The 26,890-nt window shown below is 49.6% G+C and overlaps 1 protein-coding gene across 4 annotated transcripts in view; it reads left to right on the top strand.

Moving 5' to 3' along the window:
* Positions 1 to 26,890, top strand: part of NDUFAF1 (NADH:ubiquinone oxidoreductase complex assembly factor 1) — a 201,388-nt gene that overhangs the window by 122,508 nt on the left and 51,990 nt on the right. For all 4 annotated transcript variants that reach the window (XR_016307441.1, XM_089657834.1, XM_089657832.1 and 1 more), the window contains one exon: positions 16,763 to 16,948. Coding sequence is in view for 3 of the 4 variants with exons in the window: in XM_089657834.1 (XP_089513960.1) it covers positions 16,763 to 16,948 (186 nt within the window). In the remaining variant the exon portion in view is untranslated. The remainder of the gene's footprint in view (positions 1 to 16,762; positions 16,949 to 26,890) is intronic.

The raw sequence follows: 26,890 nt of genomic DNA, 5'->3' as shown, positions 1-26,890 counted from the left end.
GTAAAGTGGTCTTGTCACTGGCCTGTCCAAGAATGAACAGTTTGTGTTACAATATTTTCTATATCTATATTACACACAATATACTACACCTGGTTGCCTGGGTAGAAGTCCTCCAGTGGTTGTCCTGCAGCCTCGAAAAAAACTCCCCAGATACCTACACTTGTTCTGTTCCTAATCATTGACAGAATTCTTCTGTCAGGCCCCAGAGACACATTTGTTCATCCTTATGTTCTTCTGGTGGTTCCTAGTTACCAGTCTTGGGTTGAGGTATAATCTCTATTCCTGCCTATCCTTGTAGGGGTACCTTTTCATATATCCAATCCCGTTTTGTGAGGCTCGGTTCTCTACCAGTCTCAGAAGTCATTTTGCAACCTTCATGGGTCATTGCACTCTGATTCTGATTTTTTTTTTGTGTGTATATTTTGTTTAGGGAGCTTAGTCTATCTAAGCAGCCTTATTTCTCATAGTTTTCCTTTCACTTAATCCTTGAGTTTGGAGTGTAAGGCTTGGACCTTCCTGTTTAGACTGACTGCTCTTATCTTGCAGACCTTGTTTTTTTATTCTAAGTCTCCCTCAGAAATCTGTTTTTCTGTGGGCTTGGCCCAGTGGGATTTTTTTTCTGTTCACCAAATCATGTAGTGGGTCTGTTGTTCGTTACGCTGTGGGTTGTGTTTCGACCTGTTTTGGTGGGTACTGAACGACAAAAAAAGCAGTTTTTGCTCTTTCTATAAAATCTATTCTTGGAGTCCATTGAGGGACACAGGTCCCACCCTCAGCGCGTTTTGCCATTTGTACTGATTTTCCACAATTGAGGAATGTGGGATAAAGGAGGGGCTATGCTAGAGGATGGTTTTCAGTTTTTCTGTTTGCCAAACCTGCAAGCAACAGGTATAACCCAACTGCATCTGAATTCTTGTTCCTCACACTGAAAATAGGTCACAAATGGGTTTTACAAAAAAATCTTATTTTCTCTGTACTTCCAGGATTATTATTGAACTAAGAAATGTATTGCAGAGATGCATTGTGTGACGGGGCGCGGTGTCAGACCCCAGCCCTTCTCACCAAACTCGGGACCGAAGGACTAGCCAATCTAAAACCGCGCTGTCACGTGCGTAACAATGCCACACCCAGCTGCACCCTGCACAACGATTTTCCAGTTAATTGGACCACAATCAATGTACCGGCAGCCTGAATGCGCTTGTTACTGGGTCAGGTTAATTACGCAATTAACCCTTCACACTGCTACCACTTCCTTTTTATACAGAGAAAGAGGAAACTCAACAATACACTAGGATGATTGGTTAATCAACAGTATACCGCTATCTTTACAGACCGGGTAAACAGAGGGTTAAACACTCATAGTAGCGTTCTTCAGCGGCAGGGACTCATAAGTTACAGTCAAGAGCTATAGAAAAAGTTCAACGCTTTCAGAAAGTAATACAGAGCATAACAGCACAGCAAACAGATAACAGAAAGGACTTTAAAGGGTTAAAGTACTTGCCAGTCAGCCTTGGTTTTAGGCAGCTTCAAGTCTCATGACCAAAAGGATGCTTTGATCTCCCACTGTTAGTTTCGATATTAAGGCAGGGAGATCTGCTTTTCTCTTTCTCTGTGAGATGTTGCACACAGAAAGTCCTCACTTCTCTGACTACACCCAAAACATAACAGCTTCTTTTTCTACACAAAGTCAACTGGTATCTTCCTACCACGGTCAAGCCAATCCCTATTTGGCAAAGAATTGTTAGGCAGGGGCTCAGCATCACACGCTGATCACATTCCTGAGGGAGGGAGGAATGAGGTGATACATGAAGACTTCTTAATACAGTGAGAGCCTGTGCCTGGCTCTTGTATGCACGATACTACACCTCCCCCCCCCCCCCGGTGATGGCATGTGAGTTTAAGAGCAATACCAAAATGTAGAAGTTTGGGGTAAAATGGAGAACCGCACCTCTCCCTGTGGGCATGATTCTGACACATTGCATATGTTTTTTATTTGCCCTGCATAATTTGAAACATTTATAGGGTGCAAGTTTGCGGTCTTAAATCACTAAAACAAGAAGGGAGAGAGGAAGAATGCCAGCCTAGTGTAATAATTTATGAATATCATTAACTAAAAAAATTGATGATTGCACTTGCATTAAAAACAAAAAAAACAAACTATGCAGCCTATGTAAGATAATGCTAGTTCAAGTGTATCTGTATGTTTACGTGGCTTGGAATGCTTTGTGGCCTGGGCTGCTTAACTGAATACTATCCTTTCTAGATGTCTGAATCCCTGACAATTGTATTACTTGCTGTTAGCATTGGGAGTTTACAGAGAGACTGGGAATAGCACTGCCCTACATGTTTCAGATGATATATTCATGCAAGTGCATGAGGAGTTTTTAATCATTACACTAGGCTAGTCCACTTCTCCGTTCTTGTGGAATGCTTCAAAGTTTGTAGTGGGCAACACAGCTCATTAGAGCTAGTGTTAAGTGATTGAATAGAGATTTAACTGATTCTGTAGTCAAAAATTGTAAATGTGTTTCGGAGGGATACAGCACTCTTGAAATTGCTAAGGTATTGGGGCATGATCACAGAACCAAGAAATGTTGTGTTGCACATGGTCAATAGGGTCACAAGAGACGTGTTGAGAAAAAGCTGCAAGCTACCAGGAACCTATTCTCCTCCAGTGCTGTCATTTTCCAGAACTGCAACCTACCTGGAGTGCTCAGAGACATGGCCAAAGTAAGGAAGGCTGAAACTCGGCCACCACTGAAAGACACATAAGTTAAATTGTCAAGACTGGGCTAAGAAATATCTGAAGACAGATTTTTCAAAGGTTTTATGGACTGATGAGATGTCAGTGACTCTTGGCAGACCAGATGGATGGACTCGAGGCTGGATCAGTAATGGGCGCAGTGCTCTGCTTCATCTCAGATGCCAGCAAGGTGGAGGTGGGGTACTGGTGTGCGCTATTATTATTAAAGATGAGATAGTTGGTCCTTTTCAGGTTGAAGATGGACTCAAAATCAACTCCTGAACCTACTGCTAGTTTTTAGAAGACACTTTCTTCAAGCAGTGGTAGAGGAAAACGTCTGAATCTTTCAAGAAGACTGATATCCAAGCAGGACAATGCTCCATAGCATGCCTTGAAGTACTCCACTGCATGCCCTGCCAGTGAAGGCCTAACCACCTCAATTCAGGGCACTTTTACCCCCTTCCCAGACCAATTTTCAGTTTTCAGCGCTCTCACACTCAATCTCAATTTTCTGAGATTGTGGATTTGGGGTTTTCATGAGCTGCAAGCCATAATCATCACAATTATGACAAATCACGGCTTGAACTATCTTACTTTGCATGTAATAAATCTATCTCATACAGTATATTAGTTTCACCTTTTAAGTTGTGTTACTGAAATAAATTAACTTTTGCACGATATTCTAATTTTTTGAGTTTCGTGTGTGTGTATATGTATATATATATATATATGTGTGTGTGTGTGTGTATACCGTAATTTTCGCTCCATATGGTGCACCTGGGGAGAAAAACAAAGGGGAGGGGCTATGACATCACTGGCCATTCGAGGACGGCAGGTTCACACAAGGCATGCGGTGTTTGGCGTGCTGAGGACGCTATATTGTACATACAAAAGCGGTTTTTATATGTGAGTGCAATGGGGTACCTTATTAAAGTATATTTTTAAAAAAGGATAAAGCACTATTTTTGGAATTTCTTTTCCACTGAGGGCATATGCAAAGGAGAGAAAAAAACAAGGGAGAAGCAGCAGGAGAGTAAAATCCCAGCAGGGATAGGAGACGGGGAGCCAGCTGAGAGGGATCCACCATTCCTCATATGGTGCAACACACAACCGTTCCATTTAGTCAACCAAAGTGTTATCAGCCTATTATAGGCTATCTTGGAGGTGGGCGCACATCTTTATCTCACTAAGAAAGTCACCTGGAAATATTTATTGATCTGAATCACTGGGAATTGTCACTACGTATTCACAGAGACTTATTATTTGCATTTGTTAAACACTTTTTTGGGAAATCTGAATTAACATTTGTTAATTTAATGAAAAAGTTTTTTTATATTTTTCACTAAGAGGAGGAAGCGCGGCATAATTTTTTTTTATTCCATAAAAGTTTATTTAGAAGTGACAACATGTTACAGGAAAATATAAAGTAATGCACACGCAGCATCAATCAGGTCATAGACACAGCTTAAACCAAAATACAGGAAGAAACCACATGGTAGAGTGCGACACTGTGGATAACATAAGCATGGCAAATTACGGCAGAGATATGCCTGTAGTACTCAAGGTTCAAAAATGTACAATATAGAAGGTAATAACAGCTTACTTCCACCAAGTGAATATTGACGTACTGGCCTAAGCATGGAGGAAATGAACCTTCAGAGCCTAAACCAAAAGCAGTACGCTATCATGAGGCTAAGTGAGCATCGCAGTATAAGAGAAGATGTCGTGAGTACCATTGACTATCCTAGAGGAGATAAGCTAACCATATACCAAGTAATCCTGGATAAAATGAAGACTAAGCCTGATCGAAGACTAAGAGGTTGTCGAGAAAGAAAAGAAAAAAGGGGAATAGAAAGAAAGAAAAGGATAAGAAAAGGAAAAGAATGGGAGTCATAGTAGAGAGAGAGAAGAGAAAGAGGGGGAGAGAGAAAAAAAAAAAAAAAAAAGGGGGGGGGGAAGAGTAAGGGGAGAGGGAGAAGGGGGGATAAGAGGCAAAAAAAAATAAAATAAAAGGGAAGCAAGGGAAGCGAAAGGTCCGGGCTGCGAAGTTTGTGTCAACAGTGTTATTGGAGATCATAAATGAGAGTGTCAAGAATTTAAACACTCACCAAAGCTAAGCAGGCAAATATAAATTACCGGAAAAGAGGTCATAACGACACAGATTATGAGAGAACCAAGGGCATAACCAGAGGTAGGGCTGAGCTCAATCAGGTATCCCGACCCATGAGAGATCCGAATTCAGGGGTAGTTACAAAGTGGGTCCAGCAGGCCCAAACATGTGAGTATTTAGTTGGCAGATCAAGTGCAGTCGCAATCAGTTCCTCCATCTCCGCCACTTTGCCTACTCGATTGAGCCAATCGCGTATAGTTGGGGGGTGAGTGGAGCCCCATAGCACAGGAAGACAGAGTCTGGCTGCGTTGATCATATGCATCGCTAGGGACTTGAAATATTGACTCCTAGGAATGGGGGTATGATGAAGCAATAGCTGAGCAGCAGAGAAAACTATGGGCAGAGTGGTCACTGAAGTCACCAACCGGTGGACCTGCTGCCAGAATGGTTGAATAAGTGGACAGGACCACCAAATATGTAAGAAAGAGCCATCAGGTGTCCCACATCTCCAGCACACGTCAGGGGCAGAAGAGTTAAACCAATGAATTCTGGAGGGAGTACGATACCATCTAGTGGCTAATTTGAAGCCATTTTCCTGCGTCTAAACATTACTCGAGCAGGAGTGGGAGTACATAAAAATGCGGTCCCAATCCGACTCTGATAAATCCGTCTTTAGGTCTCTGTTCCACGCACGGCAAGAGGGGAAAGAAGTGCAAGTCCTGCTGTCCCCTAGGAGAGGATAAATCTCAGAGATCAAATGCTTCCGCGGTTCGGATTGAGAGCATAAGGATTCAAATGGAGTAACAGGGCGAGTCCAATTATGGCGGGATTTATGGAAAAGCAGGAAGTGTCTAATCTGAAGAAAGGCCCAGAGAGGGAATTCACGGATATTCAAGCTAACCTTCAGCTCCTGTAATGTTTTCACCTTGCCGGAGTGAAGAAAATGTTTTACTAGAATCTGAGCGTATGGCCAGTAATTTGATAAAAAATCCTTGTGCAACCCTGGGGGAAAATCTGGATTCAAGCGGATCGACGTCAAGGGACTAGGAGAGTCCGAAACGGATGACGTTTTACAGGCCTTACGGAAAACTTCTAACGTGGGACCTATCTGTCAGGGCTCCCAGGTATGACCAGAGGTGTGTGACTGAAGCAGGGAAACGCAGACCTCAGATATGTTATAAACAATATAATTTATTAACACTAACAGTACAAACATAAACGCAGTGCAATACTAAAACATAATACAGTGCAAACAAACCAAACCAAACCACCCACAGATAACAGTACATACAAGCAAGCGTCGTCAGGCAGGCCGGGTCAATATCAATTGGGCAGGTAGGTACAGGGGGAGCAAGCGGAGAATGGTCGGGGTCACAGGCCAGGTTCAGCAGGTAGCAAGCAGCATAGTACAGAGGGTCAGACAGAGGGATGGTCAGGGTCACAAGCCAGGATCAGAGCAGGAGAAGTCAGCAAAGGAACAGAAACAGGATGCAGGACAGATACAGGGCCCAGGACAAACACAACACCAAGGCAGAGTCTGTGGGTCTGGCCATCCCTTAAATACCCCAGCATCATCAGTTACAGGTGTTAGCTGGCTGCAGAGTTGAGTCTCTGATTGCTGGGAACACCCGCTGGCCAGCCCTGGTACTGCAGATCAAAAGGCAGGTGAGTCCCACCATTGCTGGCCAGTCCATTCCTAACAGTACCCCCCCCTCAAGGAGCGGCCTCAGGACGCTCCAAACAGTCCTAGCTGGGCAAAATGTTCCACCGCCCGGGTCTGGCAACTGGCGGGATATCAAAGACTGGCACACCGGGCAGGACTCCGGGCAGCGGCACACCGGGCTGGACTCCGGGCAGAGGCACATCGAGCAGAGGCACACCGGGCAGAGGCACACCGGGCAGAGGCACATCGGGCAGGACTCCGGGCAGAGGCACATCGGGCAGAGGCACATCGGGCAGGACTCCGGGCAGAGGCACATCGGGCAGGACTCCGGGCAGAGGCACACCGGGCAGAGGCACATCGGGCAGGACTCCGGGCAGAGGCACATCGGGCAGGACTCCGGGCAGAGGCACATCGGGCAGGACTCCGGGCAGAGGCACATCGGATTACCAGGCGAAGCAGCAGGCAGCGGGCCACCAGGCGGAGCAGCAGGCACCGGGCCCCCGGGCGGAGCGGCAGGCACCGGGCCCCCAGGCGGGGCGACAGGCACCGTGCCCCCGGGCGGGGCTGCAGGCACCGGGCCCCCGGGCGGAGCGGCAGGCACCGGGCCCCCGGGCGGAGCGGCAGGCACCGGGCCCCCGGGCGGAGCGGCAGGCACCGGGCCCCCGGGCGGGGCTGCAGGCACCGGGCCCCCGGGCGGAGCGGCAGGCACCGGGCCCCCGGGCGGAGCGGCAGGCACCGGGCCCCCGGGCGGAGCGGCAGGCACCGGGCCCCCGGGCGGAGCGGCAGGCACCGGGCCCCCGGGCGGAGCGGCAGGCACCGGGCCCCCAGGCGGGGCGACAGGCATCGTGCCCCCAGGCGGGGCGACAGGCATCGTGCCCCCAGGCGGGGCGACAGGCATCGTGCCCCCAGGCGGAGCGGCGGGCGCCGGACCCCCAGGCGGAGCGACAGGTCTCGGGCCCTCAGGCGGAGCGGCGGGCGCCGGACCCCCAGGCGGAGCGACAGGTCTCGGGCCCTCAGGCGGAGCGGCGGGCGCCGGACCTCCAGATGGAGCGACAGGTCTCGGGCCCTCAGGCGGAGCGGCGGGCGCCGGACCCCCAGGTGGAGCGACAGGTCTCGGGCCCTCAGGCGGAGCGGCAGGCGCCGGACCCCCAGCGGGGCGACAGGCACCGGGCCCCCAGGCGGGGCGACAGGCATCGTGCCCCCAGGCGGGGCGACAGGCATCGTGCCCCCAGGCGGGGCGACAGGCATCGTGCCCCCAGGCGGGGCGACAGGCATCGTGCCCCCAGGCGGAGCGGCGGGCGCCGGACCCCCAGGCGGAGCGACAGGTCTCGGGCCCTCAGGCGGAGCGGCGGGCGCCGGACCCCCAGGCGGAGCGACAGGTCTCGGGCCCTCAGGCGGAGCGGCGGGCGCCGGACCTCCAGATGGAGCGACAGGTCTCGGGCCCTCAGGCGGAGCGGCGGGCGCCGGACCCCCAGGTGGAGCGACAGGTCTCGGGCCCTCAGGCGGAGCGGCAGGCGCCGGACCCCCAGGCGGAGCGACAGGTCTCGGGCCCTCAGGCGGAGCGGCGGGCGCCGGACCCCCAGGAGGAGCGACAGGTCTCGGGCCCTCAGGCGGAGCGGCGGGCGCCGGACCCCCAGATGGAGCGACAGGTCTCGGGCCCTCAGGCGGAGCGGCGGGCGCCGGACCCCCAGGTGGAGCGACAGGTCTCGGGCCCTCAGGCGGAGCGGCGGGCGCCGGACCCCCAGGAGGAGCGACAGGTCTCGGGCCCTCAAGCGGAGTGGCAGGTGCCGGACCCCCAGGCGGAGCGACAGGTCTCGGGCCCTCAGGCGGAGCGACAGGTCTCAGGCCCCCAGGCGGGGCGGCGGGCACCGAGTCACCAGGCACGACAGTGGGCTCCGAGTCAACTGGTATGACCGCAGGCACTGGGTCAGACATTGTATGGTCTGGCTGGACAGCGGGCATCGGGTCACCAGGCATCAGGTCATTTGGCTCGACAGCGGGCACCACGTCATCTGGCAAGGCAGTGGGCTCCGAGTCAACTGGTATGACCGCGGGCACTGGGTCAGACATTGGATCGTCTGACCGGACAGCGGGCATCGGGTCACCAGGCATCAGGTCATTTGGCTCGACCGCGGGCACCGCGTCATCTGGCAAGGCAGTGGGCTCCGAGTCAACTGGTATGACCGCGGGCACTGGGTCAGACATTGGATCGTCTGACTGGACAGCGGGCATCGGGTCACCAGGCATCAAGTCATTTGGCTCGACAGCGAGCACCGCGTCATCTGGCAAGGCAGTGGGCTCCGAGTCAACTGGCATGACCGCGGGCACTGGGGCAGACATTGAATCGTCTGGCTGGACAGCGGGCATCGGGTCACCAGGCATCAGGTCATTTGGCTCGACAGCGGGCACCGCGTCATCTGGCAAGGCAGTGGTCTCCGAGTCAACAGGCCCGACAGTGGGCACCGGGTCATCAGGTACCGGATTGTCTGGCTCGACAGCGGGCATCGGGTCATCAGGTATGACAGCGGACACTAGGTCACCAGGCATCAGGTCATTTGGCTTGCCAGCGGGCACCGTGTCATCTGGCAAGGCAGTGGGCACCAAGTCACCAGGTACGACAGCGGGCTCTGAGTCAATTGGCACGACAGCGGGCACCGGATCAGGTACCGGATCATCTGGATCAACAGCGGGCATCGAGTCAACTGGCCTAATAGGATCGTCAGGCTGGATCAGTTCATCATGCTGGGTAGAGGCATTAGGCCGAGTAGAGGCTTCAGGCCGAGTAGAGGCATCAGGCCGAGTAGAGGCATCAGGCCGAGTAGAGGCATCAGGCCGAGTACAGGCATCAGGCCGAGTACAGGCATCAGGCCGAGTACAGGCATCAGGCCGAGTAGAGGCTTCAGGCTGCGTACAGGCATCAGTCTGAACCACGGAAGGCAGGTTCACCGGTTTGGATACTGGCAGGATGGTATTGGTTGGAAAGAATTTTCGCTTTTTTCTGGTTTTAACTACTGGAGCACTGCAAGTAAACGCAGGTCTGCAAACGAATGGAGCAGCTGGAGACAGAGAAGAACTGGAGGATGGAACAGGAGAGGGAGCAGTTGCTACAGAGGGCTTTTTTACAGGGTTAAAGGCAGGATAGGTGCAGCGAGTGGGAACAGGGTACTGACATGCGGTAGATAGCCAAGTATACTGGGCTGTAACTGGAGGAGCTGGTGGGAATACAGGAGTAGAGTTAGAAGCAGGACTGGGTCTTTGTAAGCTGACTGAGGCTGGGTGCAACAAATCTGTCCATGTCTGCAGTAGGGGTTGAACAAAGCTGAGCTTACACAAAGTCTGTCTGGTCAATGACTGCACTGCGTTTATACAATCTCTTAGTGTCTGTGGTGAACATGTGGAATAACGCTCCAGAAAGTAACCCACATCATCCTCTAATAACCACACCAGGGACTCTACCTGGTCTGCACTAAATGGTGGCAAAAATTCATCCCTGCATTCGGGGGAACCAGATGAAACCAACTCTGCACAAACCTCAATCAATGGCTGCACCTCAGAGAACACTGTGCCCTGATCTACTAGAACATGAGCGAGCCGTATACATTCTAGCAATTCATCCCGGGTATACTCCTTCAGAGTCTGATAAGCATACTCCCTGTCATCAAACACTAGCAGATATAAATACTCAACCTCATCAAGATCCATCCTTCCCATCAACAAGCCAAGATGGCTTCCCTGTGCAGCCACTTCTGGTCAGGATTGGCCTTGGTGTAATGTCAGGGCTCCCAGGTATGACCAGAGGTGTGTGACTGAAGCAGGGAAACGCAGACCTCAGATATGTTATAAACAATATAATTTATTAACACTAACAGTACAAACATAAACGCAGTGCAATACTAAAACATAATACAGTGCAAACAAACCAAACCAAACCACCCACAGATAACAGTACATACAAGCAAGCGTCGTCAGGCAGGCCGGGTCAATATCAATTGGGCAGGTAGGTACAGGGGGAGCAAGCGGAGAATGGTCGGGGTCACAGGCCAGGTTCAGCAGGTAGCAAGCAGCATAGTACAGAGGGTCAGACAGAGGGATGGTCAGGGTCACAAGCCAGGATCAGAGCAGGAGAAGTCAGCAAAGGAACAGAAACAGGATGCAGGACAGATACAGGGCCCAGGACAAACACAACACCAAGGCAGAGTCTGTGGGTCTGGCCATCCCTTAAATACCCCAGCATCATCAGTTACAGGTGTTAGCTGGCTGCAGAGTTGAGTCTCTGATTGCTGGGAACACCCGCTGGCCAGCCCTGGTACTGCAGATCAAAAGGCAGGTGAGTCCCACCATTGCTGGCCAGTCCATTCCTAACACTATCAAAGGATGGGAGAGGAGAACTTGAGGTGTGTGTTTCGGCAATAGCCAAGGGATCGATGGTAGGGGAGTGGGCGAAAAAGCCTTCTCCAAAAGGACCCAGTCTTTGGAAGCAGAATGAATGCGCCAATCGACTATGCGGGAAAGATGACACGCCCAGTAATAGCGGTGTAGGTCAGGGAGCCCAATGCCCCCGCTGAGTTTGGGACGAGTCAGCTGAGAGAACGAGACCCGCGGACGCTTGTGATTCCATAAAAATAAGGAACCTAGTTTCTTGCAAGAAGCAAAGAATGTCAATGGAAGTTGAATTGGCAAAGTTTGGAAGAGATAGAGGAGACGCGGAAGTATATTCATTTTAATAATGGCAGCCCTACCAAACCAAGAGAAGCAGGGGCGATGCCACTTGTTTAGGTCTTCCTGTATGACTTTGAAAACCGGTAAGAAATTTTTGGCATAAAGGTCGTCCAGATTGCGAGTAAGTTGTACACCAAGATATGGAAGGGCATCCCTCACCCACTGAAATGGAAAATGAGACTCACAGAAGGAGACGAGATCAGTGGGAAGGGTTATGTTGAGGGCGTATGACTTTGAAAAATTAATTTTCAAGTTTGACAAAAAGCGGAAAAAAGCAAAGTCTTTCAGCAAACTCGGTAGGGTGGTGCGAGGGTCAGCCAAAAAAAGGAGGATATCATCCGCATAAGCAGCAAGTTTGTATTCTTTGTCTGCTATCCTGATCCCCTTAATATCTGGGTTAGCGCGAATTTGTCTCAAAAGAGGTTCAAGGGAAATGACGAACAGAAGCGGGGATAGGGGGCAACCCTGACGAGTGCCATTACCCAGGCGGAAAGGGTTCGATAAGTGTCCATTAACCCAAACTTGAGCTGTAGGGCCCGAGTATAGGGTCATAATAAAGCTTATCATTTTCTCGCCCAGGCCCAAAGCCATCAGTGATCCCTGCAATAATCCCAAGCAATCCTGTCAAAGGCCTTCTCAGCATCCAATGAAAGGAAGAAGGCCGGAGAGTTAGATTTGCAAAGCCAGTGTTGGAGATTAAGGGCCTTGATAGTGTTGTCCCTAGCTTCTCTACCAGGGATAAATCCCACCTGATCCAAGTCAATGAGGGAAGGGAGCAAAGGGAGAAGTCGGTTAGCAAGCATCTTTGCAAACAACTTAATATCCACATTTAGCAGGGAGATGGGTCTGTAATTAGATACCTGGGAGGTATCTTTACCGCTTTTGGGGATGACGGAAATGTGTGCTTCCAACAGCCTATGGTGTGGCCTAGGGGACTGAGAAAGAGTATTGAAAGCGGAAAGAAATGGAGTACTCAGAATGTCCAGAAAGGATTTATAATAAGCCGCAGACAAGCCGTCAGGACCCGGACTTTTGCCCGTTTTCAACTGCCGTACCGCGCACTGCAATTCGCTTAAGGTCAGATCTTGGTCCAGCGATAAAACCGTCTCCTCAGAGAGAGCGTTTGGACCAGCGGCATAATTTTTATATTTGTTTTGGAATTATTTACACATATAAAGAGGATGTGTTGTATGTTAGCGCACCTTTTAAAAATTGTAATAAGTGGCTCGCAAGTTATACTCTTGTTTGTTAAGAAAAAAAATATTCTGAAACATTGGACTGCAGACATAGTACAGGAAATGACCAGAGACTGCGGACATAGCACAGGAGATGAACAGAGACTGCGGACATAGCACAGGAGATGAACAGAGACTGCGGACATAGCACAGGAGATGAACAGAGACTGCGGACATAGCACAGGAGATGACCAAGAGACTGCGGACCTTTGGGGAGGGAGGGGGAGCGGGTACCTGAATTTGACAGGTACCCACTTCCGCGGAGTTGTCCTCCCTTTAGTGTGGGCACCCGGCTGTGTGTGTGTGTGTGTACGTATATATACATTTGTGTTCAAAATAATAGCAGTGCGTTTGAAAAAAGTGAATAAAGCTCAAAATCCTTCTAATAGTTTTTATTTCCATACACACAAATGCATTGGGAACACTACACATTCTATTCCAAATCAAAACATGAAGAAAAATATATCAAATTTGTGGTGTTCCTCTACAAAAAAATGAAGAAAAGTGAATATTAGACTGTTCAAAAAAATAGCAGTGTTTGTATTCTTCTTTACAAACTCAAACATTCACTATATAAAGTGAAAAATGTTTGACGATTTTGCTTTCCTTTGAATCACTTAATTAATATTTAGTTGTATAACCACTGTTTCTGAGAACTGCTGTACATCTGTGTTGCATGGAGTCAACCAACGTCTGGCACCTGTGAAGAGGTATTCCAGCCCAGGATGATTGGACTACATTCCACAGTTCTTCTCTATTTCTTGATTTTTGTCAAGGTCCTACCTTTCTTCAGAGCTTGTGCATCTCCATGAGCTGGCATCCATCTTGGTTTTCTGCAAAGCATGGTGGGAACCTTTATGTCTTCAGGCTTCTGCGGCTCCTCCTCAGAAGGGTGTGGTTGAGCACATTTAAACCTGCTGTCTGCAAGTGTGCTCTGCACTTGTGTCCTGTGTGTTGCCCTGTTGCAAGCTCTTGTGTTGTTTCCTTTGCTCTCCTGGTAACCGACTCGGCTTGGACAAGACTACTCTCTGCGTTAACCCTTTATCTGACCTCCCGTTGCTGAACCCGACCCGTGACCTGAGTATTCTTTGCCTACCGTCTAGTACTGTCTGCTCTGTTGTTATTGACCCGGCTTGTCTGACTACTCTACTCGTGTTCCCATCTAGCTCCCACCAGCTGTACGCCATTGGCGGCAGTCGTTATCGCAGCTGGGGTCACTCGGGGGCCGCGACCTGGTCTCAGGCTGCGTCAAGTCCATCCCCACCATCAGGGGCCCTGGTGAAGGGTAGCCTGGGGCTTAGACTCCGCGCCCTGAGGGACTCTGGTCTGTGGGTAGTGGCTGTCGTCAGTCGCAGCGTGACCGTACCATAGGCCTGCCTGCCCATTCCAGCGTTCCTGCCCTGACAATTTTGCCTCAGAAACTGCATTTTTGATGTCACCCCACAAGTTTTCTATTGGATTAAGATCCGGGAATTGGGCTGGCCACTCAATAACGTCAATCTTGTTGGTCTGGAACCAAGATGTTGCACGTTTACTGGTGTGTTTGGGGTCGTTGTCTTGTTGGAACACCCATTTCAAGGGCATTTCCTCTTCAGCATAAGGCAGCATGACCTCTTCAAGTATTCTGATGTATTCAAACTGATCCATGATCCCTGGTATGCGATTAATAGGCCCAACACCATAGTATGAGAAACATCCCCATATCGTGATGCTTGCGCAACCATGCTTCACTGTCTTCACAGTGTACTGTGGCTTGAATTCAGTATTTGGGGGTCGTCTGACAAACTGTCTCCGGCCACTAGACCCAAAAAGAACGATCTTAGTTTCATCAGTCCACAAAATGTTGCGCCATTTCTCTTTAGGCCAGTCAGTGTGCTCTTTGGCAAATTGTAACCTCTTCAGCACATGTCTTTTTTTTCAACAGTGGGACTTTGCGGGGGCTTCTTGCAGATAGCTTGGCTTCACATAGGCGTCTTCTAATTGTAACAGTACTCACAGGTAACTTTAGACCTTCTTTGATCTTCCTGGAGCTGATTGTTGGCTGAGTCCTTGCCATTTTGGCTATTCTTCTATCCATTCAAATGGTAGTTTTTCGCTTCTTTCCACGTCTTTCAGGTTTTGGTTGCCATTTTAAAGCATTTGTTATCATTTTAGCTGAGCAGCCTATCATTTTCTGCACTTCTTTATATGTTTTCCCCTCTCTAATCAACCTTTTAATCAAGGTACGCTGTTCTTCTGAACAATGTCTGGAACGACCCATTTTCCTCAGAATTTCAGAGAGAAATGCACTGTAACCAGCATGTACAACATTTGCTGCCTTCCTTCCTTAAATAAGGGCAATAATTGCCACCTGTTTATTAAAGAATAAATGACCTCACTAATAGAACTCCACACTGCTATTATTTTGAACATGCCCTTTCAATTAGTGATTCATGACTGTTGGGTCTGTTGGATTTCTATTACTCTATTACACCTGCTAGTAAACTATTTGCCATGTAGAAATATGATTTCTACCAAAAACAGTGATTGATCAGGTTAGTGATGTCTGACTGCTATTATTTTGAACACAACTGTATGTATGTGTGTGTGTTGTGTGAGTGTCTCTCTTCACATCTCCTAGGATGCCTTTTTATGAAGCTTGTACACCCCAGATACATTCTGCTACTCCTCCTGAGTATGGGGATACTATGTGTAGGACTTTTCCAGATCCTGGCCACATACAGAGGCCCAACATCCAAGTAGGACTTAAATTACGCATCTCATTTCCTGACTGCCTATCAAAATTTTGAATGGCCTGGAGCACCTGGACAATGGAATTACCCTTGGTGCTGCATTGCTTGTACTCGCCACTGCGCTACTGGTGGATGCCTGCTCCTCGTAAGATCTCCTGAATTTCTTTGTTTGGACTCTCTCTTCAGAATCCATTGCTGACCCACTGCCTTCAAATGGCTCATACTCAGAATCTGAGTCTGACCAAGAGAGTTCCCGCTACACTTGTCTATCATACTCAGTATCTGGAAAGCCTCCTTGCTGGTATATAATTTTTTAGACATTTTGATGTTCACTGGTACAGATGTTGATTTGACACTGGTAAACTGTGACAGATATTTAGCACTGGTAAACTGTGACAGATGTGGATTTGACCTTGGTAGGCCGTGACAGATGTTGATCACTGGTACAGAAGTGGATTATCACTGGTTCAGATGGGAATTTTGCACTGGTACACCGTGACAGATGTGGATCACTGGTACAAATGTGGGTCACCACTGGTACACCATGACGGATGTGGATCCCTGGGGCGGTGACAGATGTGGATCACGGGCACGGTGACAGATGTGGCCACGCTTGTATGTTCTGAAGGACATTCCTGAACATCCACTCAGAACAGCGAAGCTCCTCCCGGGCCATTTATGTGCAGTGGGAAGCAGTTAAAGATGAAAGAATAACATGGCCCCCTTCCTCACCTGACTTAAACCCTATTGAGAACTTGTGTGCCCTTCTAAAATGAGAGATTGATGGTGTGGCAAAACAATGGCTAGGAGGCTGTGGTTGCTGATGCACAAAGCGCTGATCTCGACAGGCGAAGAAACTGACAAACTCCTTGAATGGAAGGCTTATGACTGCTATTGAAAAGGAGGATGGCTATATTGTTCACTGATTTGTTTTTGTTTTTGAAATATCAGAAATGTTTATTTGTAAGTTTTGAGTTCATTTTCTTCTGTTAAAGCAACAATAATAAACAAGTAAGATGGGAAAGAGTTGGTTTTTCATTTAGTATCATAATAATTCTGCACACTAATAGTTGCCCAATAATTATGCACACTTATATATTTGCCTAAGAAAGCCTAAACCTCACTTTTACTTAATTAAATATTCAGGTTTGAGGTTTATTAACATTTTGGATTGACAGAGAGCACTGTAGTTCAATAATGAAATCATCAAAAATACAACTTGCCTAATAATTATGCACACAGTGTATGGTTGCTTCTTAGATGTGTTTAATATAATTCAATATTTTTCACCTGTTTTTATATTAAGTTTATATTTTTACACATTGTTTCAGTGCTTTTTGTTTTACTCTCCCTGCTCTGCTCATTTATTTGTACCTGTGTACAAGAATAAGTTTAGAGAGTAAGATAGGATTCATTCTGTTGCCATAGGTGATGAGAATCAAGCAGTGTAAAGCAATTCCCTCTCCCCCCAGGTAAAAAAAATTGCCCAGATTTATGTAGGTAAAACAATTTTAGATCCCTTTATAATGGTCATTGGATATTTTGCCTTATTTATTACAGGGAGCATTTGGACGTAAACTGGACTATGACTGGTCCAACTTTAATACACTGCACCTGAGAATTCGAGGAGATGGACGGCCTTGGATGGTGAATATACAATCTGAAACCTATTTTTCACTCCAGTGGGATGATTTATATCATTATTTCCTCTACACCCGTGGAGGTCCATACTGGCAGGATGTTAAGGTAAACATCATGTAAAGTAAAAAAAAAAAAAATTAAATGGGTTTTTTTTTTGTCATTTTTTTCTTTTATACGTTTTCAAAATAAATATAATTTTAGCACCATTTCTTGACTAATTAAAGTATATCTAAAGTTTAAACTTTATTTTTTATTTAAAGCTTAAATTCTTAAATTTTTGTCCTGCGGATATAACAGGAAGCACAAGGGAATCACCTTTTTAGATGACTGGCAGCAGATTGATTTCTCCTTACTTGCTGCTCTGGTGAAAACCCTACATTTTTATTTCCTATCTACATCTGTCCTGGTGACAGTGGTCACAGGGACAGATAGAGAGGGTGAATGTACAATATATGTATGTAAAAATATATGTGTGTAAATTGACAGCGCTATAGAGGTATCTGTAGTAGTAATAATAATCTCTAGCAGAGACAGACATTTTATAAAAACATGACAGATTGTTATCCTATATTCTATCAAAAAATATTTGGATTTAGTCTTACTTTAAGGCCTTGTTCACACCATGTGCAGAGACTTGAGTCTTTCCGCAGCTGTTTATGTAAGGGCACAAAGAAAACAATTGTACTGCGTGTTCCTTGTTCACACCACAACACTGGTATGGTGTGTATTTTTTTTCTGCGCCGAACTCTGCATGATGTATTTTGTTTTTGAGCAGAAAAAAACTCACAACAACATTGTAATTAATGTGAACAAGACGCACAGAAAACTTTTTTTTTTTGCCCTTGCAGTGAAAGAAAACTCACATGACACGTGTGATGGTGTGAACACTGCACATAGAAAACAAGTGTTTTTTGTGCCCTTGCAATGACCTGCTTTAGAAATATGCACATCTCTGTAAAAGGCATACACAAGCCAAAAATAGCATATGCAAGTGAAATCTGTGTGTTTTTTTTTTTTGGTCCCGTACTCTGTCACACGGGCATCTTGTCATTTGACTGACATATCGGATGTTACACTTCATACTAGTGCTTACATATATGACAAATCTAGTTTGGCAGTTAATTTTACTAAACCCACAACAGCAAAATCAGCCTGTATATGCAGTATATACTCACTGTGCAACTTAAGGTGTTAATCCTCCACATTGTTTAAAAAGGCTGTTTGATCCTGAGTTCTCTGATCCTCCCATTCTTCCAGTGTCTCCCTCTTATCTCCTGATAAGACATATCATGTGTAGACACTGCACATGCTCAGTTTTATGTGTATTGCTAGAGAGGTTGTTTTTTTCCCCTTGGGAGAGTGCATGTGATCAGCACAGGGCCAATCTGTGCTGCCCAGACAGAGGTCAAAGATTCTGCATCCTCCTAGAGAAAACTCCTCCTACAAGCTTTAACCAGTGCTCTGATGAACACTTTTATAGTAGTAACAAGACTGCTCTATACTGCTGATGAGAAAAGGTATTTTAGCAGTTTATGTTTACTAAAATAATTGCATTTCTATGTTCTGTGTACCCATGGGAGACCAGGTATAGTGAATGCAGGGTCCTGGGTTTAGTAACACTTTAACTAGTTGTTTGATGTTTGATGTTGATTAGGTGTTGCTTGTTTGAAGAAGTGATGGTATGGGGTTACCCAGGATAGTGACAGCTGGAGCAGTGGGTAACATTGCACTTGAGAAAAAACACTGGTATGTAACCAAGCCAATACGGGCCATTTTGGAAGAAAGCATACTCAGAGAGACTATATTGTCTATAGTTCTTGCTTTTTTGGCTATAAATTCCACTCCTTTTGGATAAAATATTTTTATTTTTAGTCACCATAAAATTAAGTATTGAGCGATTTATACGTTTTATGCTCTGGAACTGATTGCTGTATTGTGTTGAGAAGACCAGAGATGTAGTTGCGATGTTATTCTACATTGCAGTCCTGCTCTCATTCAACAGGTTTTCTCTGGGTGTATTGCTAACAGAGAGGATGCATGTTTAAAAAAACGTGTCTATTATAACCATGTTCGTGGAACATTATTCCATAATATTGGCTTCAGTTTCAAAATGCACAGGCAAAGAGCAGTTTTGTTTTTAAACAGGTCAACCACTTCCCGTCTGGCCGCTGTTTATGATCGGCGGGATGGGACACCTCCAGGAGTGGGTTGCCATTTCTGAACAGCACCCTGCATCTGAGGCTTGTGCGCGGCTCCTAGAGCGCGCACCCGCGACCCTGATGATCGCCAAGTCCGACGGACATGGCGGATCACGTGACATGGTATAAGACCAATGAAATCGGTCCTATGCCATGTGATCAGCTTTGTCCAATAAGGACACAGTGTTAAGTGTAAACAAAAGTCGCATGGTGCGGCTTCCGCCACCGCCGCCTCCTCACACGGAGTTGTCTGTGAGAGGAGAAGGCGCAAATAAGAAGAGGTAGTAGGGAACAAACTGCCCTCCACCTCAGTGACACCTGATCACCCCACAAGTGGCCCTGATTGCCCCACAAGTGTCCCAGCAGTGTCCCTGATCGTTGCACAAGTGGCCCAGCAGTGTCCTTGATTGCCGCAGTGGCCCCAATCGCTGCACAAGTGTCCCAGGAGTGTCCCTGATCGCTGCACAAGTGGCCCAGCAGTGTGCCTGATTGCCACAGTGGCCCCGATCGCTGCACAAGTGGCCCAGCAGTGGCCCTGATCGCTGCACAAGTGGCCCTGCAGTGTCCCTGATCACCACAGTGTCCCTGATCGCCACGCAAGTGGTCCAGCAGTGTCCCAGCAGTGTCTCTGATCGCCGCAGTGGCGCAGCAGTGTCCCTGATCACCGCAGTGGCGCAGCAGTGTCCCTGATCACCGCAGTGGCGCAGCAGTGTCCCTGATCACCGCAGTGGCCAAGCAGTGTACCTGATCGCTGCACAAGTGGTCCAGCAGTGTCCCTGATCGCCGCAGTGGCCCTGATTGCCGCACAAGTGGTCCAGCAGTATCCCTTATCACCGCAGTGTCCCTGATTGCCCCAGTGTCCCTGATCGCCACACAAGTGGCCCAGCAGTGTCCCTGATCACCGCAGTGGCCCAGCAGTGGCCCTGATCGCCGCACAAGTGGTCCAGCAGTGTCCCTGATCACCGCAGTGGCCCAGCAGTGTCCCTGATCGCCGCACAAGTGGCCCAGCAGTGTCCCTGATCACCGCAGTGGCCCAGCAGTGGCCCTGATTGCCGCACAAGTGGTCCAGCAGTGTCCCTGATCGCCATACAGTGGCCCAATCAGTGTCCCTGATCACCTTACAGTGTCCCTGTTCATACAGTGTCCCTGATCACCACCACACCAGTGGATCCTGTTCACCACCATCGTCTGTGAGGAGAGAGATCCAGTACAACTAACTGAGTAATTTTCAGCCTTTGCACACAGTTTACACACACTCACAAAACATTGCCTGCCAGATCACTGTATCTCTGATGATTGTAAGCTCGAAAGAGCAGGGCCCTCGATCCCCTCATGTTTTGCATTGTATTGGTATTGTTCTGTCACATGTTCTGTTCCCCTCTGTAATGTACAGTGCTGAGCGAACTATTGGCGCTTTATAAATACTGTATAATTTATTTATTTATTTATTTATCGAGTTTATATAGCGCCAAAGGGTTTGCTCAGCGCTGTACAATAGAGGGGGGACAATACATGAAACAGAACAGTAACATCAAACAGCACACGAGGGGTTAGAGGGCCCTACTCTTTCGAGCGTACAATCTAGGAGGGAGGGGGTAGAGGCACAGGAGGAAACGGCTGTGGGGGATGGAGTGGTAGGAGGAGGGAAGGGCAGCGGCTGTTAGGTGAGGGTGGGGTAGGCTTCCCTGAAGAGGTGGGTTTTCAGGGAGCGCCTGAAGGTGAGGAGGGAAGGTGACAGTCTGATGGATTGGGGTAGTGAGTTCCAGAGGATGGGGGAGGACCTGGAGAAGTCTTGCAGTCGTGCGTGGGAGGAGGAGACCAGGGAGCAAGATAGAAGGAGGTCCTGTGAAGAGCGAAGGGTACGGGTAGTGTGGTACCTGGGAATCAGGTCGGTGAGGTAGTTAGGAGCAGTGTTGTGAATGGCCTTATAGGTCAGGGTGAGCAATTTAAATTTAATGCGTTGGGCAATGGGGAGCCAGTGGAGGGAGAGGCAGAGGGGGGTGGCAGAGGTGGAGCGGCTGGTGAGGTGGATGAGTCTGGCCGCTGAGTTCAGGATGGTCTGAAGCGGGGAGAGCCTGCACTGGGGTAGGCCGGTGAGGAGGGAGTTGCAGTAGTCCAGGCGTGAGATAATCAGGGAGTGTACTAGTAGTTTAGTGGTGTCTGGGGTAAGGAAGGAGCGTATCTTGGCGATATTGCGGAGGTGGAGTCTGCATGTGTTTGTGAGAGATTTGATATGAGGTTGAAAGGAAAGGTTTGAGTCCAGAATGACGCCAAGGACCCTGGCTTGCTGGGCGGGATTGATGGTGGTGTTGTTGGTAGTGATGGAAAGGATGGGGGGGGGGGCGCGGGCTGGGGGGAAGATGAGAAGCTCGGTTTTGGAGAGGTTGAGTTTGAGGAAATGGAGCGACATCCAGTCAGAGATGTCGTTTAGGAGGTGAGTGATGCGGGCGGAGAATGTGGGGGTGAGGTGAGGGGTGGATAGGTAGATTTGAGTATCATCGGCATAGAGGTGGTAATTGAAGCCGTGGGAGTGTATGAGTTTGCCAAGGGAGGAGGTGTAGATGGAGAAGAGAAGGGGTCCAAGGACAGAGCCCTGGGGGACCCCAACAGAGAGGGGGAGTGAGGAGGAGGTGGCACCGTTGTAGGAAACGCTGAAGGAGCGTTGGGATAGATAGGACGAGAACCAGGAGAGAGCGGTGTGTCTGATGCCAAGGGAGAGTAGTTTATTAAGGAGGAGGGGGTGGTCGACTGTGTCAAAGGCCGCGGAGAGGTCTAGGAGGAGGAGGACAGAGTAGTCGCCTTTGGCTTTGGCGGTTAGTAGATCGTTGGTGATTTTGAGGAGGGCAGTTTCGGTGGAGTGTAGGGGACGGAAGCCGGACTGTAGTGGGTCAAGGAGGTTGCTGTCAGTCAGGTGGGTGCTTAGGCGATCGAAGACCAAGCGCTCAAGGAGCTTGGAAGTGAGTGGCAGCAGGGAAATTGGTCTGAGGTTGTTGAGGTCAGTGGGGTCCAGGGAGGGCTTTTTGAGTATGGGGGTGATGTGCGCATGTTTTAGGGGGGAGGGGAAGACGCCAGTAGAGAGGGAGAGATTAAAGATGTGGGTAAGGGAGCGGATGAGGGAAGAGGGGGGTGACCGGAGGAGTTGAGAGGGGATAGGGTCCAGGGGGCAGGTAGTGAGGCGGGCTTCTGAGAAGACTCTGCTGACTTCCTCAGTGGTAGTAGGGCTGAAGGAGTGCAGTGATGGGGGGGTTACGGTAGGCAGGGCCTTGGGTGTGGTGGGGGGCAGTGCCGTTGCGAGGTCAGAGGAGGGGAGAGATGAGGGGGTGATGGAAGGGGGGAGGCTAGATGGGGAGGTAGATTGCAAGTTGACTATGTCCTTGCGGATTGCGTCAATCTTGTTGTGGAGATGAGTGGCAATTTCGTGGGCGGTGAGTGAGGTACTAAGTGGAGGAGGGGGGGGAGAGAGCAGGGAGTTGAAGGTGGAGAAGAGTCGGCGAGGGCAGGAGGAGAGGGTGTTAATCAGGTTAACAAAGTAGGCCTGCTTGGCGGCGTGGAGGGAGGAGGTGTAGGTGAGGAAGGCAGATTTGTAGAGGGAGAATGCATGAGGGGACCTGGTTTTGCGCCATAGTCTCTCCAGCGCACGGCTGCGACGTTTGAGGCATTTAGTGTGGTCGTTCTGCCATGGTTGGAGCGGTCTGGGTTTGATGTTGCATGTGGTTAGGGGTGCCAGAGAGTCTAGGGTAGCTGATAGTGAGTCGTTGTACGTGTTAGTGGCTAGGTCAGGACATGACAGTGGAAGGATGCTGTCGTGTAAGCGGTCGGCAGCCGAGTGGAGGGGGGCTGGGTGCAGGTTGCGGAGGTTGCGGCTGGTGATGGTTTGGCGCACTGGGGGGGGGGAGTTAGGGGAAGGGGAGGTGGAGAACGTGAGGAGGTGGTGGTCGGAGAGAGGGAAGGGGGTGTTAGTGAAGTGGTTAAGGGTACAGAGGTGGGAGAAGACGAGGTCCAGGGTGTTCCCATTGATGTGGGTGGAGGATTGAGTGTATTGTGTGAGTGTGAAGGAGGAGGTTAGGTGGAGGAGTTGGGAGGTAGCTGGGGTGTTGTCATTGATGGGGATGTTGAAGTCCCCGAGGATGATGGTCGGTAGCTCAGAGGAGAGGAAGAAGGGAAGCCAGGCGGCGAAGTCATCCAGGAAGCAGGCTATGGATCCGGGGGGCCTGTAGATCACTGCGATCCTTAGGGGGGTGGGTGAGAAGAGCCGGATGCAGTGAGCCTCGAAGGAGGAGAAGGTTAGGGAGGGGGGGTTAGGGAGGACCTGGAAGGTGCTCAGCGGTGATAGGAGCAGGCCGACACCACCACCTTTGTGACCGCCCAATCTAGGTGAATGGGACCAGATGAGACCTCCATGGGAGAGTGCCGCAGGGGAGGTAGTGTCAGTGGCCTGTACCCAGGTTTCGGTGATGGCTAGGAGGTTGAGGGAGCGGGAGATAAAGAGGTCATGGATGGCAGTTAGTTTGTTGCAAACCGAACGGGCGTTCAGAAGTGCAACCGAGAGAGGGGGGATGGATGCGGGGAGGAGGTGCACAGGTATGAGGTTGAGGGGGTTGCGGCGGCTGGCGGGGGCAGGGGGGTCCCTGGAGGGGGGGAGAGGTGGTGAGGGGCCAGGGTTCGGGGAGATGTCCCCGGCGGATAGGAGAAGGAGAAGGGTGAGGAGGGTGGCATGGGAATGGGAGGTGTAGGAGCGTGTGGGTCTGGTAGTGGTGGCACGTGGGTCGACCGGGGAGTGGAGTACCAGGAGGAGGTGGTGAGTGCCGTAGTGGGGAGAGGGCAGAAGTGAAGGGGCAATGTAGAGCTGTTTTGGGGGGGTGGGCGGGTAGAGGGAGGAGATTTTTGGGATGGAGGAGAGGAAGACGAGGAGGAGAAGTGCAGGTGGCATGCTGGGGTGAGTGCAGTGCTGTTCGGGTCGGGGGAGGTGAAGGGATATGGGTCAGGGCGAGGTGATGTGGAGAGTCTGTATCACCGTGGAGGAGTCCACTAGAGTCCTTCTGTAGCTGCAATCTGTGAGTGCAGTATGCTGGCGTCCGAGGGGTCATTAGTGGGTCCGGCGAGTGGAGGGGTCGTAGGGTGCGATGTCTGGGGGTGTTGGTAGGCACAGCGTCTGGTGATGTTGGTGGCTGGAGATTCGCTGGGTGGTCCGGGAGATTCGCTGGGCGACGTCTTGATTCGCTGGGTGGTCCGGGTGTTGGGTGTCCAGAGGTGGTAGCTGGGTGCCCGGTAGCTGGGTGCTGGGTGTCCAGGGGTGGTAGCTGGGTGTCCAGGGGTGGTAGCTGGGTGCCCGGTAGCTGGGTGTCCAGGGGTGGTAGCTGGGTGCCCGGTAGCTGGGTGGTAGCTGGGTGCCCGGTAGCTGAGTGGTGGGTGTCCAGGGGCGGTAGCTGGGTGCCCGGTAGCTGGGTGCAGGGTGTACAGGGGTGGGCCCAGAACCGATGTATGGGTTGGGCAGCGGAGCAGCGATCAGTGGGCCTGAGCTGATTCCTGGTGGTCAGGGATGGACACAGGGCTAGTGGGGAGGGCCCTGCGAAGGCTGGCAGGTCTGTGGGGATCGGTGGTGGCAGCTTACCCGTTCTGGTGGTGCTGCCGTGCAGGTATCCTGGGGTGGTCCTGGGCTGCTGTCAGCTTGGTGGTCCTTGCTTGCTGTTCCTGGTGGTCCAGGGTAGTCAATGAGGACCCAGGGCTGATGGGGAGGGCCCTGGGCAGGCAGGCAGGTCGGTGGTACCTGGTGATCAGAGCGGAGACGGTCCGGGCGGATGTCCGGCGATGCGGTCCGGTCGCGGCAAAAATCGAGGCCCCGGCTTCAGGTGCGCGGGTAGGCCGCGATTCCCGGAGCTCCGGGAAAAGGTCCAGAAGCTTACCCTGGTGGTCGGGCTGGGCCGGGAGTGTCTTAGGGGCCCCGCTGGGGTCCGCTGCGGGCCGGATGGCAGCGGATTGGGGCTAGGAGCGCAGGAGCTCCTAACACATGTCTGCTCCCGCCGCCATCTTAAAGGCATAGATAATATAGGTATAATAATAATATATAATAATAATCTTTGCCCAACAGTGACTAGTGTGAACCAGCTGCAGCCAGATATCTGTCCCTCACTGCAACACCATCATCCTGATCACTGCCATACCAGTGGGTCCTGATCAATGTCAAAAATATGGCCAAAAGATCATACACAAGCGAGGAGGTATTTCAAATTCTGAGTATGACAGATGAGAGTGACGGATAACTCTCACTGTCAGACTCAGATTCTGTATATGAACCAGTACACCGCAGTGGTTCACTCTTTGAATCAGAAGAAGGTGTTTCAACAAAAAGAATGAGGAACTCCAAGGAGCAGCAAGCAACCACCAGCAGCTCAATACCTTCCTCTGACATGGCTAGTACCAGCACTGTAAGTGCACGTTCTAGTACTCGGGTGTTACGTCAGCCACCAAGGATTAGGGCCCATACTGCTGTCCCAGATGCTCTTTTAAACTCTGTGTGGCTACCTTCAGGATCAGGAGCACCTATAATTCCCCTATTCATAGCCCAACCAGGCATTCAGGCAGAAACCCAAATTTTTACAGCCATTGATTTTTTCCATTTATTTTTCACAGAAGATTTTTTGAATTCAGTTGTGTACCAATGCAATATTTTTGCCCAACAATTTATCACCCAAAATCCCAACTCCTTTTATGCTCGAACATTTGAGTGGAAATGCCTCACAGTTAAAGAATGGCCTAACAAAAAATAAACTGCATGCTTATTGGTCGACAAATCCCATTCAACACATGGCGCTCTTTTCTGCCACTATGTCCAAGACCCACTATAAAACCGTTATGCACTTTCTACATTTCAGCGATAATTCCCTGTTCCTCCCCCCCCAGAGATCACCCCGAGTATGACAAACTTTATAAAATTCGGCCACTGATCAATTATTTCAACCAAAAATTTTCTGAAATATAGTGTCCTAAAAAAAAATCTGTGTCGATGAATCCCTAATCCATTTCACTGGGAGGCTGATCATAAAACCGTACATTCCAAGCAAACGGGCCAAATACGGGGTGAAGATGAACAAACCCTGCGAAAGGGCCACAGGGTATGTTCACAAGTTCCGTATCTACGAAGGAAAGGACAGTCAGCTAGAGCCCCCTGAATGCCAAGCCTATATGGGGAGTAGCGGAAATGTTGTCTGGGACCTGGTATACCCCCTCATCAATCAGGGGTACCACCTTTACGTGGACAATTTCTACACAAGCCCCTTTTCCGCCACCTTTATTTCAAGAACACTGTAGCCTGTGGTACAGTTCAACCCAATCGGAAGGGCTTTCCAGAACAATTGGTTGCCACCAGGCTAAACGGGGGAGTCAGCTAGCTTGAGAAATGAAGAGATCCTGGCCCTTAAGTGGCGAGACAAACGGGATGTGTATGTTTTTTCATCTATCCATAACAGCAGCTCATTGGAAATTTAAGGAAGTCGCGGTCCCATCTGAAAACCCCAATGCATACACGAATACAACCTGTTCATGGGGGGAGTGGATTTAAATGATCAAATGTTACAGCCCTACATACCCAACAGAAGATCAATCCACTGGTATAAAAAAGTATCCTTCTACCTTTTCCATATGGCACTGTACAATTCCTACATCGTTTTCCACAAGTCCACACAAAGACCTGTCACCTTCTTACAATATCAGGAAGAGATTCACATCCCTCATCTATCAAGGAAGACCCGTACCTGAACAAATTCGGTCTGATGCAGTGAGCCGATTGCATGAAAGACATTTCCCCGATATGGCCCCCCTACCGAAACAGACCGCTATCCTCAAAAGATGT

This window comes from Staurois parvus, unplaced genomic scaffold (genome assembly GCF_062004578.1).
Source record: "Staurois parvus isolate SC_StPar_1 unplaced genomic scaffold, SC_StPar_1.0 ptg001032l, whole genome shotgun sequence".
Classification (NCBI taxonomy): Eukaryota; Metazoa; Chordata; class Amphibia; order Anura; family Ranidae; genus Staurois; species Staurois parvus.
The sequence above is the reverse complement of the archived record's forward strand: the minus strand, read 5'-3'. Positions and strand labels throughout refer to the sequence as shown.